Here is an 18,950-nt window from a genome sequence, read left to right as displayed (position 1 = left end):
TGAAACCTTTCCCCCTTCTGGTTTTGTAGTTTGCTGTTGCATGAGCTATTTTTGGCACTTGCTTGTCTGTCTGTATAAGCCTTTACAATCCAATTCTGCTAAATGAGTTTTGAACCTTGTGAAATGGAATATATTCTATCACTAAAACTATAGTGCTTATTAAAGTATACGCTACAAAGTAAAAATAAGAGTAAAAAAGTTGCCCCTAGAAGTTGGAGACCAATGCTAAGCTAAATCTACATTCAAACATTATAAAACTCTATTTTCTTAAATAAAATTATAAAAAAGGTAGCTCACAGCAGTACAGATCGGGTGTTGTGGAGACTGTAGCAGGATGGAATTGTTCATGAAAAAGCAATGGAGCAGAGGGAAATGAATTGAAATTCCCACCATTATAAGCACTGACAGCACACAATCATGATGACAGAACTACTGCCAGAGAAATGGCAGGGGAGTAACAAGGAACTAGCATGAAAAGTGACTACTCATGCGGTACTACACAGCCATAAGCAACATTATGAAGGCACTTGGGGCTCCTAGTGTCACTACAAATGCAAAAAATAATAAAAAGGTGGTGTGGTATTAGTCAGAAAAAAAAAAAAAAAAGAACACAACACATGTTTTGGAGATTTAGTCAGCATTAGATAACAGGTCAAAGTTTTGTTGCTTTTGTATGAAAGTGAAGCAAGAACAAGAGAAATAGCTAAGACCTATGTGACAATATAAGAATTTTGGTTCTGGATGGGACGCAGGTTTGGTTGGCGCTTTGACCTTTGCTTACCATCATCCTGATCAGGTTTAATCCTTCCGTCTGCCAAGCTCCCCTTCCCTGGTGAGGGGGTCCCCATCTGAGGGGTCACTTTATACTTTATTCTGCCTAGAATCCTGTGCTTTTTAAGGAAAGCTGCCCTCTTGAGGTGAGCAATTGCTTTAAAAGCGTGTCCTCTAGACACACCCCATCCAAAGGTACGAGAAATAAACCTACTCCTAACAGCTTTCTTTCCATAGAAATGGCTATTAGATTTTGATGTGGAAGATAAGTCTGGTTTACAACGCAAACGCTTGGGTGGTGCATAGCTTGGGTGTCCCTTTTTCCGAGAATGTCCCTGAGTGGTATAGATATGAGAGAGTCCATCGAAAAGTCCCTTTATCTGACTGTTACTAGGAAGGCCACTAAAGGAGGGCACGCTTGACCTACTGGAAGAACTGTGGGGAGAGTTAGAAGAAGTGGAAGTGCTGGATTTTTGTGAACTAGGGCTCTGACCAGAGATGGGGGTTGGGGGTAGAAGTGAAGAAGGTGGAGGTTTTAGCTTTTGTGTGGTACCTGTAGCCAACACAAGAGAAGTGCATGACTGTTTCTGAGAGACCTTTTTCCTTGGACGATAGTGCTTTGAAAAGTCTATTATTTCACCTCGTGATCTGCGACCATCAGGTGATGGTGTAAAGAACTTAGTAAGGCCATCAATGAGCCCTTTGGTTTTCTTGTTAACTTTAAGTGTAGAGGCAGATATGTAGGTGGAGGTGGTGGTGATTTTGGTGGTGGCACCAGGCCGAGTGGGGTCTGTAACAGGCAATCTGCTGCTTGAATCCTTCACAGATGCAGCATGACCAGATGAAGGTGTGGTACAGACTTTAGTCTTTTGACCCCTACCAGGTGACCCCCTTCCTGTGAATGCATTCATGGATCCTTCATCACTGGTTACAGACCTATGCAAAAATTTAGAAAATAAAAATTAGCATTAAAAATCTGTAACTACTGCCAAATAACACCACAGTTATACAAAAGTTACTTACGCCACTGCACTTCAAAGTCTTTAAAGAAACAGAAAGACATACACACTTCGCAAATACATTTCACACTATGACATAACATCCAACTTTTTTTTCCCTTGTTGTTTCCCCCCACCCCATTTTCTTTAATAGATAGTCTATAGTAAATATAAGCAGCTGGAATAGCACGATCTCACAAGTATACAGCTTCCCCACCTACTTTTATGCATGGCAAAAGTGCGCTTCTTTGGAGAAGAACATCAATGCACTTTGAGTACCATAACTGCTCCATCACCATAGAGATTATTGTGCACACAAAAGAAATGCACAAGTTCAGTGTTAATAAGTTACTGCATATCAAAACACAACTTCAGGCTTAAACTGTAGAGAAAGTCTATCAGTCCTTAAAGCAATATAGTCAGTTTTCGAGAACCTGCTATTTTTTTCCATACTCTCATTGGATTATGTATGCCAACACTAGTAGCGAAAACTACCATCAAAGACTTAAAAGCAGAATGAGGTAAGTTTAAGAAGAACATTACAACAAAACCAAAGAAACAGACTCTGTTTTCTTTAAAAATTGTAACAGTAGCAAAACCAAAAATAGGAAAGGAAAAAGCAAAACTCTAAGACCAAGTGGCACTTAAGAAAAGCTGTTAATCAATCAGGCCTAACATGGAAGGTGTTAAGAAGAAAGGAAGAAAAAGGGTACGCAGAAAGCCAACGTGACAGCAGAAGCACAGGTTTAGCTGATTGCTAAGGGCTGAAGAGAAGAACGACATTGAAAGATACACTGAAGAGCAGTACACTGTAAGTATATAGAAACAGAAAATTTAAAAATATTGGCAGTAAAAGAAATAGGCATCAGGAGACACAATCTAATTGAAAATCCAAATAAAGCTATATAATTGCATCAAGTGCTCTGATTCCCTTTTCCATCCTGCTCTTTGAAGTTAGCTTATTTACTTTGCAGTGGAAAGTTTTCTTCTACAGATTTTGCTTTTTTAATTGAGATGCAGAAGTAATTAATTCCAACAGGTCACTTCTAATTAGAGATTGCACAGCCTGGGGCTACCATCTGGCTTACTGAACTCCAAGGGCCCACCAGTTTAAGAACTAGCCCCTTTTCCATTCACACATCCTTAAATTTGGTTAGCTCCTAAGAGGCAACAAAACCAAAAACTTTTAAGTCTTTTGAATCCTTTGGTGCCATAAGCTTATGTCCATCACAAGACCTACTCTTTCTGCCAGATGCAGTAATCACAGTCAGTGCCAGAGGCCAACACACACCTGGTTTTAGTTAATCCTACACAGTCATTTGCCTGGGAAGGGCTTCCCACAGATGGTCAACAGGCAAAAAAATTATTCCAGTACTACTGGACAGTTTTTCTTTGTACTACACAAAAATATCTAAGTGGCATTAGTTAACCTTACTGTATTTCATGTGACCACACACTTTTACGTATGACACTGTCATCCTCTGTACCCCACAATAACTATTAAATAGGATTCCATAAGGAAGAGTGTCTTCTCTTATCCCACCAGTTTTCTAAAACATGATTCCTTTGTTTTATACATTAGACACTGAAATAACATAAATGTGTCCACAGTCTTGCAAATACTTATTATGTAAAGAACCACCCCCAAGTACCACTCCAACATGCTAATGGGGCTCGTGTGCTACAAAAAAAAGATTTTCATAAAAATATTCATATTCATCATCCAATGCTAACAAAACTTATGCATCCTTTAGCATGACATTTATGTTAAAAGCTGTAGCTTAGAACCCCATTGGCAAAATGTAACAGTAAAGCCCTCACAAGCTTTCCAACGTTTATTCTACATGCATAAGAAAAGAGGAGAAGCAGAATTACTGTGTCAGACAGACATTCTTGCTAAATCCACTGTGAGAACCCAAATCAGAGACATGTTTTTAGAGAACTCTGTTAGAACTCCAGTTGAAGGTTTAGAAGTTTTCAAAGGGGTAAAGCCAGAGGTGTAGCTAGAGATACATGGAATATTTTTATTGTGCACAGTGATTCAGTGTTTTAACTGAAATTCCTGTGTAAGTTGTATGGCTATTTCAATGACCTTCAAATGCCCAAGTTATTTAGTCAGGAGGAGAATAGAGAAGTAGAAGAATATTTCACCACTCTCTGTTTAACAGCATGCTCTCATAAGCCACTACACCTTTTACTTTCACGTAGCACGACAATTCATCCTTGTCCTGTACTACTTTCCTAGAGCAACACACACTGACCTTTAAGGACAAGAACCAAAACGGCAAGAAAAGAAACCCTAGCAGAAAGAGTGGGGAAAGAGACCATAGCAAGCTGCACAGCCCCAAGCACATCAACCTGACTAGCATGCTGTACTCTAGTACCATTTTTTTTTTCCTTCTATTTGTGCACATTGGCCGCACTGCCTCCAGAAATCCTTATGTTGCAAAATGCAAAGTTTTACATCTGCTATCATGCAACTCTGAAGAATACCAGACACGTGTTTAGACAATAGAGAAAAACGGTTGGGTAACAGCCACATGACAGAATGAGTAGTAGATAGAGCCAGAAAGCCTTTCAGCTGCTGAGCTGACGTGGCCAAACAGTTACATAGGCAAAGGAAGGCGTATGTGGATAAGAACACGTGATGAAGGGCAACATGCTACTGGAATTAACACAGAATCTGTTCCTCTTTAACACTCCATGTAATGTCAACTGAGCATTTGAAAGCTACTTAAACAATCCTCCAAACCAAGCCTTAAAGCCCAACTACAGTGTTCCCTGGAAAGACAGATGCCAAAGGAATTACAGCACTCTCTTGTCTTAGATAAACACATTCCTGAGAAGCAAGAGGAATTTCAACCTCTTTCCCTAGTAACCAGTGGCAGCCTAACAGCAGAATTCAAGTAACAATTTTTTCCAGAGTACCCCTGAAATCAGAACTTCTGTAGGACTTGCCTAGCTTGCTTTTTGGAATGGGTTTTGTGAGCTGATACTAACAAATGAAGTAATTTTTATCCAACTTTTGAACAGGTCTTAGAGCTGAACAGTCTCCTAAAGCTGGATTTAAGTAACTCACTATTATCTTCTTAGTATAGATTCTGTATGTAGTTCAATTATTTGAAGTTATGTTTAAAAGACAGCTGTGGCATATGTTATCATAGAGACTTCTATTTGCATTTGCTATAAATACAAGTTTTGTTTAAAAAATATGGGATCTGGGAAAGTAAGCTACAGGAAGAGGTTTTTTTTCCGTCACCTTCTGACATGACACAAAAAGTAACCACCATAACTAAGAAGTTATTGGCCTTTAGGTTGAAAGCCATATACTAGAATACTCAACATGTATTTTCCCCAACTTGAAATACAGTTAAAAACTGTAGCTGAACCTGCACCAACTCTTAGTCGACTATATTCTCAGAACCATTAAAAAAAAAAGTTGAAGAGAAACCTACAACATTCGTTGCTTTAGTTTATTTTTCGGTCGTCCAATAGGTTTTGCATATCGTCGCCTTATTTGGGCAGCTTTCTCATGAAGCAGCTTTCTCCCTTTCTTCTTTGGTCTACAGACCTGGCAAATCCACATCCCTACATTAAAAAAAAAAGAAAAGTTTAATTGCACAAAGTTTATTTAATCTGTACTGCATGTGTCTCCGAAGATACATGCCAAGTACACAAGGTCAATAAATTATCTTATGAATAAGACACAGGGAAGGAGAAGTAGGCAGAGAAAAGCCATCTACTTCTACTCATACTTTGAAGTTTTTGAAAGCAAAGTGCTCATGGAAATGGTTAAAAAATTAAAAAAAAGAAAATCACATAAAAGATTGTGAGCAAATGGGTTCTTGGAAGAATTTCTGTTCTAGCTTGTCCCTCCTTATACTACATAGGATCTTTCTTCATATACAATTCAGACAGTGACAAAAAAAATTACATGTGCATTACAAAGCAATCTCGGCTAGAGCACACTAAAGAAAATACCAGATCATACCTAGGTATGTTTGTTTTAATATGCAACAACTTGAATTTGGCATCCTTTTAATGTTAGGTGATCACATCTGAACACATTTATTATAGATAAGGCTGGGAATTTAGGGGGGATAGGCGTTGGGAGTCAGGGTGGGCAGAAATAGAAAAAGTATTCAGTGTAACTAAGATTAAATAGGGAAAGACACAAAGATGTGAGAGCAGAAACGAAAGGTGCTATGTATCAGGATCTAGAGTATCTGAAGACACAGGTGTTTTCTCTGTTTTTTAAATTACTCTTAGGAAAGCCATGAAGAAGCAGGCTCTTTCACCTGCTCTAAGGATTTCTTTGTCAGTTTGTATACTCCAAACATTTTAAACGCCTTTGTAAAACTTCACCTTAAAGAAACTGGCCAACAGTGAACACATCTGGTCAACTGACCACAGATCTTTACAAACTCTGAGAAAAAAAAAATCTCAAAGAAAAATAAAGTATTGGCTTTGACATGATTGAAATCATACTGTTTACCAATGTAAAAACTATTTGCATGCTCAAGAGCTTTTTGTCATTTAATATGAGAAAAGACTGTGATGAAAGTATTTTCATCAAAAGGATGTTTAGTATCACCTTTTGGCATTCGGGAAAGTGGCGGGTCACAGCACTCCATGTGGAACCCTCTATCACAAGAGTCGCAAAAAAGCATGTTATCCTGAAGGGGGGTGGGAGAAAGGGAAGAGGGAAAAAAAAAATACTTAATACAGCATTGCTTGAAGTTGTACATCAGTGATTTGTATCTGCACATGTGCTAAGTGTAGAGCTACAGTAAACAAAGAAGAGTCAGATAACAGTGCAACTTACTGCATTTTTGCCTTGGATCCTACATGCGCTGCATGTCTTGCATTCAATACACTGCCATCTTAAGGCCTTCACATTTGTTGTTAACTCTGGACAGAATTTCAAACATGATGGATGTCCTTAAAAAAATAAAAAAAGCTTGAGATGGATTGTCAGGTTCACCAGAACACAGCCACACCGCCAGCACCACCAGAACCCTGCAAACACCAGCTGTGCTGAAAACTTCGCAACAGATTATTAAACTCGTTCACTTCATACAAAGATAAAGAATAGCTACCATAAAACTAACTTATGAAGAGAGGTAGAAAGTTGACTTTATTCTCATTGACACCTGTGAATGGTCTACACAAGCACTTGAAATGAAATTTCTATTTTCGCTAGGTTATTCTCATAGCACATTAAACTGCCATTGGTTCTTAAAAAACTATTTTTACAAGCTTGACCCCACTTCCCTTTCATAGCAGAGCAACAGAAATGGAAAAAATCTTTAGATAAAACCATATTAGTTATTTTTCTGATTAAGTATCTACCAGAGAAACTTAATAGTCAAACTACATGCATTTTTTGTTCCAACTTATTACTTAATTATATACGAAGAACTACTTCAGAGCAGTAAGAAGGAAAAAAAACTAAGCAGGCAATGGGCACGAGAAACACCTACTGCAAAGGAAGATTTTAAATGGTAGGCAGTAGGGGAAGAGTAGCTGAACTCCAACCTCCCACAAAACTATATTTTATTCCCTGGCACAACTACCCTCTTTTCATGGCAGGCTAGAAGGCCTACATGGCTTTTCCAATTAATAGAAGATACCAGACAACTGAACACATACAACACCTTGGGCAATACTGGCAGTGATTTTTCACATTGTCAACAACCTCAGAGTATACCATTAATACAGAAGAGATAAAAGCACTGCTAAATAGGAATGGATAAGCCTTCCCAGGGAAACAGGTTTTGCCATTGTTATATTAAAATATTATCAGCAACATCAACCCACAAATTGTCAGAGGTAAGAATGCTTGTTGCCATGCGTCACTTATGTGGCTGCAAGGATACGATGCACATGAAGGAAGCTTTCTTCTCGCCGTCAGGGCCAGGATATGTGCTTTCTTCCTGGCAATGGTCTAGTCATGCCAGTTCAGACTTTCTCCATCCGCTGTTCCTCAGTTCAAGACTGAGCTAAACCACCACAAACAAGAATACAGGCTAATCCATGAGGATTTGCTATTTTTGTCTTCTAACAGACTGAGGCATGAATGGAAAAGATGACTGATGGAATGCAAAAGCCACTTCGATAAGTGCGAATTTCAGCTTTTATTTCCTTTTGTTGTATGTACCCAAGGCTTAACCCATTTTTTGTTAAACTTCAAAAGACAACGTAAATGGTATGAATACAGCATACTCTCAAAATAAAATGCAGGAATATAATATATTGGTAAAGATCAATCAATAATGAATTAAAAGAGTAGTTTCAAAACCAAAGATATTGAAAAAACATTGCCACTTCATTCTTAGCATGCAATTTAAGATACATCAACAATTTTTTGCAGTTAAAACCAAGTATGAACTTAAAAGGGACAATTTTTCTTGAAAGTGACAAATATACTCTAATTGCATAGTTGAGTTCAATGCTACACTGCTCCCTTCAATAAAGCTTAACAAGTCCCTCACTTAAAAAAAAAAAAAAGAAATAAGAAAAAAACCTCCCTAGAGTGGCCAATATTAATAATCAATATCACAGAAAGACTTATTCCATCAAACATGACTTAACAACTAAATTAGCACATTAAAGTGTAATCATAAACCAATTACCTCCATACAAGTACATTTAATTCCAGTTATCTAGCCTGCACAGAAGTGATTTCCTTCAAGAAGCAAGTAAGTTGTAGTTTAAATTGTTGATTTTAACTTGGCCTTAAGTAAATAACCGAGAAGTGTAACCATGAGAAACATTCATTCTCAGTGGTTGGTAACTATGCATAGATTAGATGTAAATGGGTTACTTTATTTCTCTGTCATCTACCAACACATTTCTCATTCAGGCAATTATATTGCTTAATACAGTTGTTAATATCCTCAAGTGTTAAATTTTACTGTCAGACAAAAGTCAAAAAAACCCCAATGGTAATAAAGAATCTTCCTGCAGGCCCAAGTCCCTGAGGCACAAATCACTAGAGGATGGAGCAGCATCAATGGGAATCACTGTGCACTTGCTATGTTCATTTCCCGTCTTTCCTGGGTATGCACTAGCACAGACAGCACAGTAGTTTTCGTATTTCAAAATATCATATGGTATTGTTCTTTAATAGCTGATAATACTTACACTCTTCATTTTGGACTGACATATCCCAACGAAAACGATAACAAGTAGAGGGTAATGCCTACCAGGCAAGAAGTGGTAATCAACACAACTTTCACTTCTAAGAGGGACTTTGTTTAACATATTTCTGTAGCCAGTTAAATGAAGTCGCTGTGACCTTCAGTGATTTTACAGCTAGTTACTTCAAATTTGAAGGAGCTGAAGAGAGAAAGCATGCTTCTGGCTTCAAAATTTGCAGTATTTCAGCTCTAACTGATCTAAACTGAAATCAAGAACATACTGTCTTCTCCACGTCCAGAAGCTGACACATCTGCCAAGCAGTTTTCAACACTTGATCAATCTCTCTAGTTTGTGAAGTGTTTCAGACGGTTATTTCTGCTGGTTCAATCACTTGACTTTCTCGTAAATCTCAACAGCATCAATATTTTAATGTAGCACACAAGTTTAACAGCTTACTGGAAATCTGGACATTTGGAAGCTGGCAATTTCCACCAGGAATACATATAGGCCTGCTGTAAAGCTAAGCTATTAAAATTAAAGGCTTGAAAATTAATTCTTGTACATCCCAGTTGGAAAAGGTTATGATTTGTGATATGTTGATTTTGCAGAAAAAGGTGAGATGAGGAAATTAGAACAGAACATCTCACTCCTTTGCGACTGAACGCAACTCATTTTACCTGCTCGCTTTAGTTTCCTTACAAATTTGGGCCTTGTTTATTCTCCAAATCATTTGACAAAACAAGCAGTCTTTTAAAAGAACAAGTATTATATCAGTGACAACAATTGTGCTATATTAGTACAGTGCTAAATGAGATATGGTAATATCTCCATTTATCTTTGATACAAATTTTGGGAACTTACCTAAGATAATTCACATTAAAACCCCTTGTGTTCGATAACCTTTTAGGTAGAAAGCAGTATTACTTAGGGCGATTTATGCTATGAGCTGAGGGGATCAGTGCACCTATCTCAGACACGTAGTAGGCTTTTCTGCATGCAGGTTTCTCAGCTGTTCAGTTTATCCAGCTAGCCAACATCCTCCCACAGACAGCAATAATCAAGACCATTCCCAAATTCCTTCCTTCTTAGAGTTTCTCTAAGTCTCCTTGATAAAGCAATCTCAGCACAGTGTTTTCCAAACATTTTCTGTTCCTGTGCCTCTTGACCTGACTCTGATGTTTGTTGTTCTGCTCTCCGGCCTCCCTGTACCCATCTTCGATGGGTAACCCTCTTGCCTTCTCAGCTTAGCATACTATTTATTTGAAAGGACAGTACCCACAGGTGTTCTACTTATAGCTATTTTTTCCTCTTTTTAAAATATTTATTGTAGTTCCCCAGTACACTCATTTTTTTTGTTCCCCATCCCCTTTCTAAAACTTCAACTTCCTTTTAAAAATCCGTCAGCAGCAGCTTTTTACTTGCTCCTGCACCTCTCAATTGGGAAAATGGAAGTAGAGTTTGATTCCAGTTCTCAAGCATATTGACTTTTCAATATCAAAAGGGAAATAAACAAAAGGGAGTGGGATGGGGGAAAAAGTTATGTTTGCTTTCATAGTAGGATTTGTTTTCTCACATCCAACGTCTTTCCACTTACTCCTTTAGAAAATGCCCAGTGTATTCCATTTCCACTGCCCAAATAAATTATCCTCCCAAATACTACAAAATAAGAGTAATATCAATGAAATGTGCCGATATCTGGATGGTTTCTGCTTTCAGAATACAGCATTACCTGAAGAGACACAAGCAACTGACAGAAAAACAAAGCAGATATGCCAGTAGTGGGCACTGCAATTTAATCTCTGATCAACTCAACAATTTGCTTGCTGTGCACAACATGCAATTTCTTTTATGTTTGCTAGACAGCAATACCAGCTTTGAGATACACTACAATGTGCCAAATTACAAATCCAATTACAATAAACCTTCACTTGAGTGAGGTTTTGTTATTTATAAGTTGCACTGAGATTGTTTTTATTTTTTAGTCAGGCATCAGTAGCTAAAGTTTAATGATCCAGCAATCTGATTGGCAGTCTCAACATTTCATTCTTTATATCTAATACATCTCAGGAACTAATTAAAGATAATTTAGTCTTAATGAGGCAAAGATAATGTACCAGTGTTAATTCAAATGGATCCACGAAAGTCAAGACTTACAGTTCTAAAATGTCTTAGACCTACCAGGGGATTATTACACAACCAAAGAGTAGCTGATACCTAAGCTTAGCTGATTAATGTAAACTCTGCGTACCACAGAATCACTGAATTGTTTTGGTTGGAAAAGACCTTTAAGATCATCAAATCCAACCAAAATCTAACCAAGCACAAAATCCTACTGAATTTCCTAATATTAGAATACAGATCTGAAAATACAGGAAACCTGTAGACCATTAAAGGAGTACAGTTTAATATCTATGGACTTCGGTTTTGCATACTGGGGTGAAAAAAAGCCACTTCCTTACTTCACTGTTTAATCACTTGCTTAAATACACTAAAACATATACTAGCTATAATAAAAAGAATCAGTGCAGGGTGACAGATTCAGAAGCACACAATCAAAAGCATATCCTGATTAGCTGAAAACACATTTTTGATCCACACTGCTTTGTTGTTACTCAAGCACTTATGTAGCTATCACAATACACCAGACAGACTGTCTTCAGCACACTTACAGAATGATGACACACATAGACTCTGAATTCAAAGACACCAAAACAATACTTTCACTTGCAGCTTTCTCAAAAGCAGTGCTGGCTTATGCAGACTGTGTCACTTCTCATTTCCTTCCTAAGCACTTCTCTCTTCTTCATTCTGGCACAGAAGTTGGTACGGCTGTGCGGTGAACTGGACTGGGGAACAGACCAAACTTGTTGTCTTTCAACTACATTTACACCTCAAGCCAGTTTAGATGCAACCAGGTGCCAGCACAGAGGGGCAGCGCTAAGCAGCTGCATGTTGCAGCCTGTGACTTTACACAGCGCCGCAATTTTGTCTTTGAACTGGGATCAGAAGTTCTGCAGTGCAAAGCTTCACCAAAAGTACTTCGCAATCCAGCTGTAAGTCTATGGGGGCAAAAGTCTTTTATTGGTACAGCTAAACAAAAGCAGTCCACTCAACTGACAAACTATACTGGCCAAATAACTCCTCTTCCAGCATAAAGCTATTTTCTACAGGGGATTTCTTCAAAATAGCTAAACTGATCAGAGGATTTTAATATCCTGAACTCTACAGCTTTCCTGGGGAAAGCTTTATGGCATAGAATTGTTAAAGAGATTTGCCCAAGTTTCTCAACCAAATCCCTCTGTGAATCAGGAATAACCCAGGCCAAAACCACATTTGGTATCAACCATGCACAAGCACTGCACAAAGGAACAGCGTGCTACAGTATTTCATTTTCAAAATTAACCTAGTTGCTCACTTTAAGGGACGAACTTGCATTCACAACAGCCACGTGGAGTCTGCAAGAGCTACTGCAACACAGAGGAGCACTATACCTATCATCAGTAGAGTAACTATCTTGGGCCTGACAAGTAACAGGTGCCTAACAGCTTCAGCATGTTTTATAAAAATTGAACTGGATACACAAAATAAGCAACAGCACAGATTGCTACACAGTCTTTATTATTATGATTATTCCTCAGCTTCTGAAATGTTGTAAATCTGTGCAAGCAAAATTCTTGATCATCATTTGATGCCACAAGGCAAAACTGAGCTTTCAGATCAAACGTGGATCCCAAACAATAACAGAAGTCTCATATTTTACAAGTGTGGTTTTCCTATTAATTTCCTCAGCAGATCTATACTTTTGGCATAAAGATGAATTCACACCTCTCATTTGTAGTTATCCAGATGACAAAATGAGGGTGGGAGGGGGGAAGAGAATTCTTCCACCCCCGCTTTGTTTCAGTTCTCAATCTACGTCCAGAGAAAGGATGACACTCAGAAGTTTAAAACACTTTCAATACCTTAAAAACAGACTTAAGCATTTTTAGTATCAGTAAATTCTGCCAACTTACCACTGCTGCCACAGTCTGCACAAGACAACAGCTCTTCTGGCTTTTTTTCACGATTTGATTCCTTTGTTCCCAAACAAAAGCTACATATCGGGATGGGATCAGCTCGTGGCTAGATTTAAAAATAAATAGAGTTAGCTAGCAAAACAAAACAAAACAATAACAAAAAAGCAAGCCTTTCTCAGTGGTCTGTTCTTTGATTTTTACCTGACATTTTTTGTACCAATTTGTATTTGTATTAATTTCCAAAGTGTCCATTTTACTACTTTTGGAATAATGAAGTTTATTATGTTAACGTATTATGGGCCAACTTAACATTTCTGAAATAAGCAATCTTGTGTACTAATCTACGTAAACATCTCCAGTACAAGATTAGTATTAACAAAAAGGAGGAAAAATTAGAACTTAGGACACCATACTCAAACACACAGTTTCAGCTGCAGAATACAATCACTTGTTCCTCAAATGCAATTGTGCTCAAAGATGAAGATGCAAACTGGCCTTCATTAGAGATTAATATAGTTTCTTTCCACAAGAAAAGCAGTAATTTTTATATAAAACAGGTCTTAAATTTGACAGTTTCTTACTTTACCATGCAACACAACTCACATCTCCTACTGAAACTACCATTTTGGGGTAAAAACACTGGATTCAACAAATCAACAGTTATTTATTCCAGTCTGAGTCCCATCAGCCACGACACACAACTGGAATTTAAAAGCCACACAAATTTTTTAATGTCTGGAAGCAATATACAGACGTTTTCAGAGAAAGTCTTAAGAACTAATACAAATTTACTTCTTTCTCTTCCTAATCTGCGTTGTGACAAACTACCAGAGATTAAATACTCCAAAACAGTTTCTGCAGTAAATTTTAGAGATTTAATAAAACTACTTACTTGCATCATCCAAAGCATGCATGTATTAATGCCAACACAGAAGTATTTGTAAACAGATCTCCAACAAATAAAATGACGAGTAACTATTTCTTCGAGTGGGATACTCAAATGCTAGAGTACCTTCCTAGACTGGCTGCTAGCAGCTACTATCACAGCAACTCAAAAATTAAAATAGTTTGTTTTGCAAATTCATAGCTTCCAGATTTAGCTAAGCGATGCTGTTAGTTTTATACATCAAAGTAATTATTTGTTGTTTCCACCTTCAATGTGTACATTTCCACTTTACGCCACAATACTTGGAAAGATGACAGACTATCTTCACTTGATCAATGAATCTGTATTCCATTACAGCTCTGAGAAGTGTGGAATGCCTGTTTTTAAGCGTATTCTTGAAAAGGTATCAGTCGTGTGTAGATACGCCCTATACCTCAACACAACACAGAAATACTGAAATGGGGTTCGTATCATTGAGCTTTAGGATGATCTTAAATCAAGTAACAGATTCCAAAGAATTCTGGCACCAGTAAGATAAAGTTGTCCTACCCAGCCAAGAGGAGCACAGACACCTTCGCCTACAGCCACTTCCACATACGCATACCCTGAGGCACAGCACTTTTTCTGAAAGGTTAGTCCTCAGATCTGCTCACTGCTCATCTCTTCACAATTATTATAATAATTATCAGAACACTAACATGTAAAAGATTACCAGAGCCAAAGACTATTCCTAAGCATGGAGATGTCAGTTCTCTTCCATAAACTACAGAAAGGAACCACAACATTATCTTCTTACAACTGATAGAAATGAGCATCATCTGTGGTCCTTACTAAGACCTCTTTTAATGCATTGTATGGACAGCTGAAATATTAAATTGCTACCTGGACAAAAATAATGATTGACATTATAAAACTGGCAAAATTCCAATTTAGTCATGCTTAAAAAAAAAAAACAAAACACAAAACACACACAAAAACAAAAAAACCCACCAACAAACTTATTTACATTCTTTGTCTGTTTTGGCAGGATGGCATTGAATGAGAACAGTAATCCTAGAGATAGGACAGGATATATCAATTACCTGCAAAATTTTTCACTTGCAAGTTAAAAACAAAACATACAAATTAAAAAAAAAAGTTGGTTACTATTCTTGACAGTAAGATGTCATAATTCAACAGCTCTGTTTCATTATCAGACATTTAAAGAGTTTGGTTTTGGAGCAAAATGCTATTAACAAAAAAATACATATACTACACCAATAATCACAGCAGAAAAATGGTCCAGAGCTATCCAAACACAACTGTTCACTTGCAGCATCTTGTGGACATTTCTTAACTGCTACTTAAAGTTTAATTCAGATAATTTAAAAAGAAAGATTATTCTTCTAGTGGAATCCAGTAAAAATCTCCTCTCGGCAACTGTACCATTCTCCTTCCCTTTGATATAACAGTGCTTTAGCCATTTCAGAAAGGCTCGCTCTGATAAATAATTTACAAGACATCACATATCATTCATGTAATGAAACAAATCCAAGTCTACAATCTCATTTATCTTTCCAAGATTTTTTTTCCTGCTCTAGGAAAAGACATGGCCATTAGCCAACATTCATTTACTTCCCTATTTCAGAACACATCACCCCCACCTTTCTTTTTCTTTTTTTTTTTTTTTTTTAACTGAAGGTAAAATAAAGGACAAAGGTTGTTGGCAGTTCAGGGATACAAAGACTGATGTTCCCAGACCAAACCTAATAATAGAGGGCTTGCAAATCCTAGCACTTCACAGGTAAGTTTTCAAGAAACTTACAGGCTCCAGTGTATTTTTGAAGCCATTTACATTAACAGTTGTATTATTGAGTCTGATCTCTGAGCTACTGGAAGTTAAGAATACACACATTCTTGTCAGCGCAGTGAACAAAACATAGTTTCATTTGCTTTAGCCTACACAGTTAAAGCAAAACCATATTCATACTGGTAGTATTATTTCTGGCTCACAACTGTCTCAATTAGGATAAACTAAGTGAAGTTTGTTATGATACTATGAGGTTTTTGTTTGGTGTTTGTTTTGGCTTTTTGTTTCTGTTCTGTTTTTTCAGTAGGTCAGAATATAATCCAAACAGAAATGCATCTCCTGCCTGTATCTCTTTTCTTAATCGCTACTTTCTCTGCTAAAATATAGCAATCAAGTATCATTATCCTCTAAAAAACAATGATTAATCATGAGGAAGGTTAATTCCAGCTCATCTCTTACAGGAATTGGTTTGGCCAGTTATTCCACACTGCAATATTTTATACCAGATGAATCAGTAATATTTTGCCTGCTAGTCAACCTCTGTTTAAAAGGAAAATTACTTTTTCATCTACTATTTAATAACTACATTAATAATTGTGTTACAAAAACTTTCAGAAATATGGTGTCTGCTCTGTCACTGAAGATAGGCCTGAATAATGCTTATCCACTAATGTACTATTATTTCTTCAGAGCTAATAGGCTGACAAGAATTTTTTGTTCCTTTAAATTTAGGAAAAAGGTAAATTACAACTTCCAAAAGGGTTCAGTTTTCTAGGGCACTACAAGTTGCACATCCAAATATAAAAGGCTGCTCTGTTTTTCTGCATTTCCAATTGCAACAGGGGCAAATTTCCAGAAAACTCATACATTGTGCCAACATGTAGTTGCATTCAGAAACTGAAGCTTCGCAAAAAGTAGTCAGGCAGTAAATTCCGTCCCCCCAACCTTTATTTTACTATATTGTATACCATAAAGCAATAATATACCAGCAACTCAGCACCTGTAAACAGGTTGGGTTTTTTTTAATTTTACTTTCCAATTAGAAACTAAACAATACTTATATAAGCATCATACATCCAACTGTCAATCACATATTCAACCACCACAGTCCATCAATCCTCTAAATAACGTTAAAACCAAGTACCATATCACAATACTTTTACTGACATCAGTAATTTTGACTCAGAAATCCTTGTGATGCACACACTGTGATCATCTGCCCAATTTCACGTTCTTAGTTTCCTACAATAAGTAGGAAAAAAAGGATGATGCTGTAAAATTCAGTATATAAATTTCTCAAAAACATACAAGTTCTAAGCAGGTTATATTACTTTACACTAATGAACAAATTATTAGAGTTTGGTAGAAGATACTTATTTAATCCTGCTACACATGTAGTGCAAATGTTAAACCAGGCATTATTTTTAACATTCACCATAGGAAGTCTCAAATGTATCCCCCTTTCCCTTCAGGCAAAAATGCAGAGGCAAAATTATTCCTATAAACAACCACCAACTGCAGCTGATCAGAACACCGTCACAGTGTCTCCACTTTAGGCATTGTATAAATCCTTGCTCTGCTATCATGAACACCATCTTTCTAAAAATGGCACTAACAAGATGAAGGGAGAAGCAAGGTCTGCAGCTCTGTTACTACCAAAAGAAATCTGGTATACCATACACACTCACACACAAACCAACCAAAACTATCAGAACAACTATCACATTCAAGTGCCTGTCATTAAGTATCTGGAGAGAAAGACTGAAGATCACCAGATGGTCAAGTTTGAAAGCAACTGCCTTTCATCAGGAGGGCAATGGAAACCAACCGACCATTTCATCTCAGTTTGCCTACATATGCTCAACCTGAGCGATGGGAGAAGGAAGATTTCTGAGACTGCACGTTGGTCCAAGAGGTGAGGTGGAAAAGTACAGCATCACGGCTCATCCTCTGGTATGCCTTTGACACAGCGCAGGAAAAGGAAGGACAAGCAACCACCCACATAACAAAGGAAAAGAGAAAATGCATGAGTGACATCATTCACCATAAAGAATCTAAAATATCATCCAACTTTAACACCTGCCAGTGCAGAAAGAACAGGGAATTGAAGAGCAGAGATTAGTACTTCCAGATGTGTGTTACTGCAGCTATTAGGGGAAAAAAAAAAAAAAATGGGGGGGGGGGGGGCAGGGAGGCACAGACTACCCAAGGAATACTGTGAGGTTTACATGGCAACCCCATGTCCACAGCCTGACAAAAACTCAGTTACAGAATTATATCACTAAAGATGTCAATGGAGCATTGAATGCTCCCAGCATCCTTACCTTGAAAGGTTCAGGTTCCTCCCACACACCCCAAACCCCATTTTAGAATCAGCACATTTCATAACATCATTTTAGACAATAATTGTTTGCAATTATCCTAACACTAAAGACCGTTTTTCACTAAGTTATAATAAAAATTTACTGTGCACACGTTTGTATGGCTTCATCATTTCAGTTGCTTCAGAAAATAACAAGAAAAACACGTTTGGTAAGTTTGTGCTAGAGATAAAGACTGAAAATAATGCAAAATACTGGTAGTGGTGACTTAAGCGTTTTGTCATTCATTTAAAAACAAACAAAACAAAAATCAACAAAAACAAAAACAACAACTACCACCACCAAACAAAGAAACCCACAACACACACAAAACCACACCACCCAAACATTAGTTTCAACAATTTAACTGAAACATTAGGGATCCACTATCCCTACTGATCTGTATTCACATGTACTGCAAACCCTGAGATTGGTCCATGCAAAAATCATATTCATGTAGAAATAACAACATAGTGTTAGCATTTAAGTACATCAATGCAGTTTCCATACTTAAGCAAAGACTTAGAAGTCATTTATGCAACCATTACATGATTTTATTTATTTTAATGAATCATAGCTATCTATTCTGAGAACCTAACAAGCTTTGCCACTGCATGGAATGAATCCTTGGTAAAAATTCAGTCAGACTTTTATTATCTTATGTAGAATTTGTCTCAAAACTCTGGCACAAAATAGCAATTTTCTTCCTAATGTAGTTTCTGTGCTTGCGGAATTTACAAGCTCATCTGACTACAATTATAATTCCCATGAAATTCTTAAGGCATTTAGCATATTCTAACATCCCACTCCCCAAAATGTCACATTGTTAAGTCCTGAAAAATCTTATTTTTGAGTATGCAAAGTAACCCACAACTATAAATCCCACTGAAAGCAAGGAGATTACTATTTGCATTGCTATAGCACTCTGAGGCTTTAAACAGATTGTCTGAAAAGTGTTAGGCATTAGCTGTGTACACACAATTACGA

General features: G+C 37.3%; 1 protein-coding gene across 16 annotated transcripts in view; it reads right to left on the bottom strand.

Annotated features, from left to right (window-relative positions):
* The window catches only part of KAT6B (lysine acetyltransferase 6B), a 105,619-nt gene that overhangs the window by 41,644 nt on the left and 45,025 nt on the right, over positions 1-18,950 (bottom strand). For 6 of the 16 annotated variants that reach the window (XM_021284349.2, XM_065068518.1, XM_065068516.1 and 3 more), the window contains exons 3-7: positions 12,926-13,034; positions 6,595-6,710; positions 6,364-6,445; positions 5,225-5,357; positions 1,652-1,707 (exon numbers count right to left, since the gene is read on the bottom strand). In XM_021284349.2, the coding sequence (XP_021140024.2) occupies positions 1,652-1,707; positions 5,225-5,357; positions 6,364-6,445; positions 6,595-6,710; positions 12,926-13,034 (496 nt within the window). Of the gene's footprint in view, positions 1-781; positions 1,708-5,224; positions 5,358-6,363; positions 6,446-6,594; positions 6,711-12,925; positions 13,035-18,950 lie in introns of all 16 variants that reach the window. The other 10 variants (XM_021284348.2, XM_021284345.2, XM_021284347.2 and 7 more) reach the window with 2 other exon arrangements.

The sequence above is a fragment of the Columba livia genome, chromosome 6 (assembly GCF_036013475.1).
Source record: "Columba livia isolate bColLiv1 breed racing homer chromosome 6, bColLiv1.pat.W.v2, whole genome shotgun sequence".
Taxonomy (NCBI): domain Eukaryota; kingdom Metazoa; phylum Chordata; class Aves; order Columbiformes; family Columbidae; genus Columba; species Columba livia.
The sequence above is the reverse complement of the archived record's forward strand: the minus strand, read 5'-3'. Positions and strand labels throughout refer to the sequence as shown.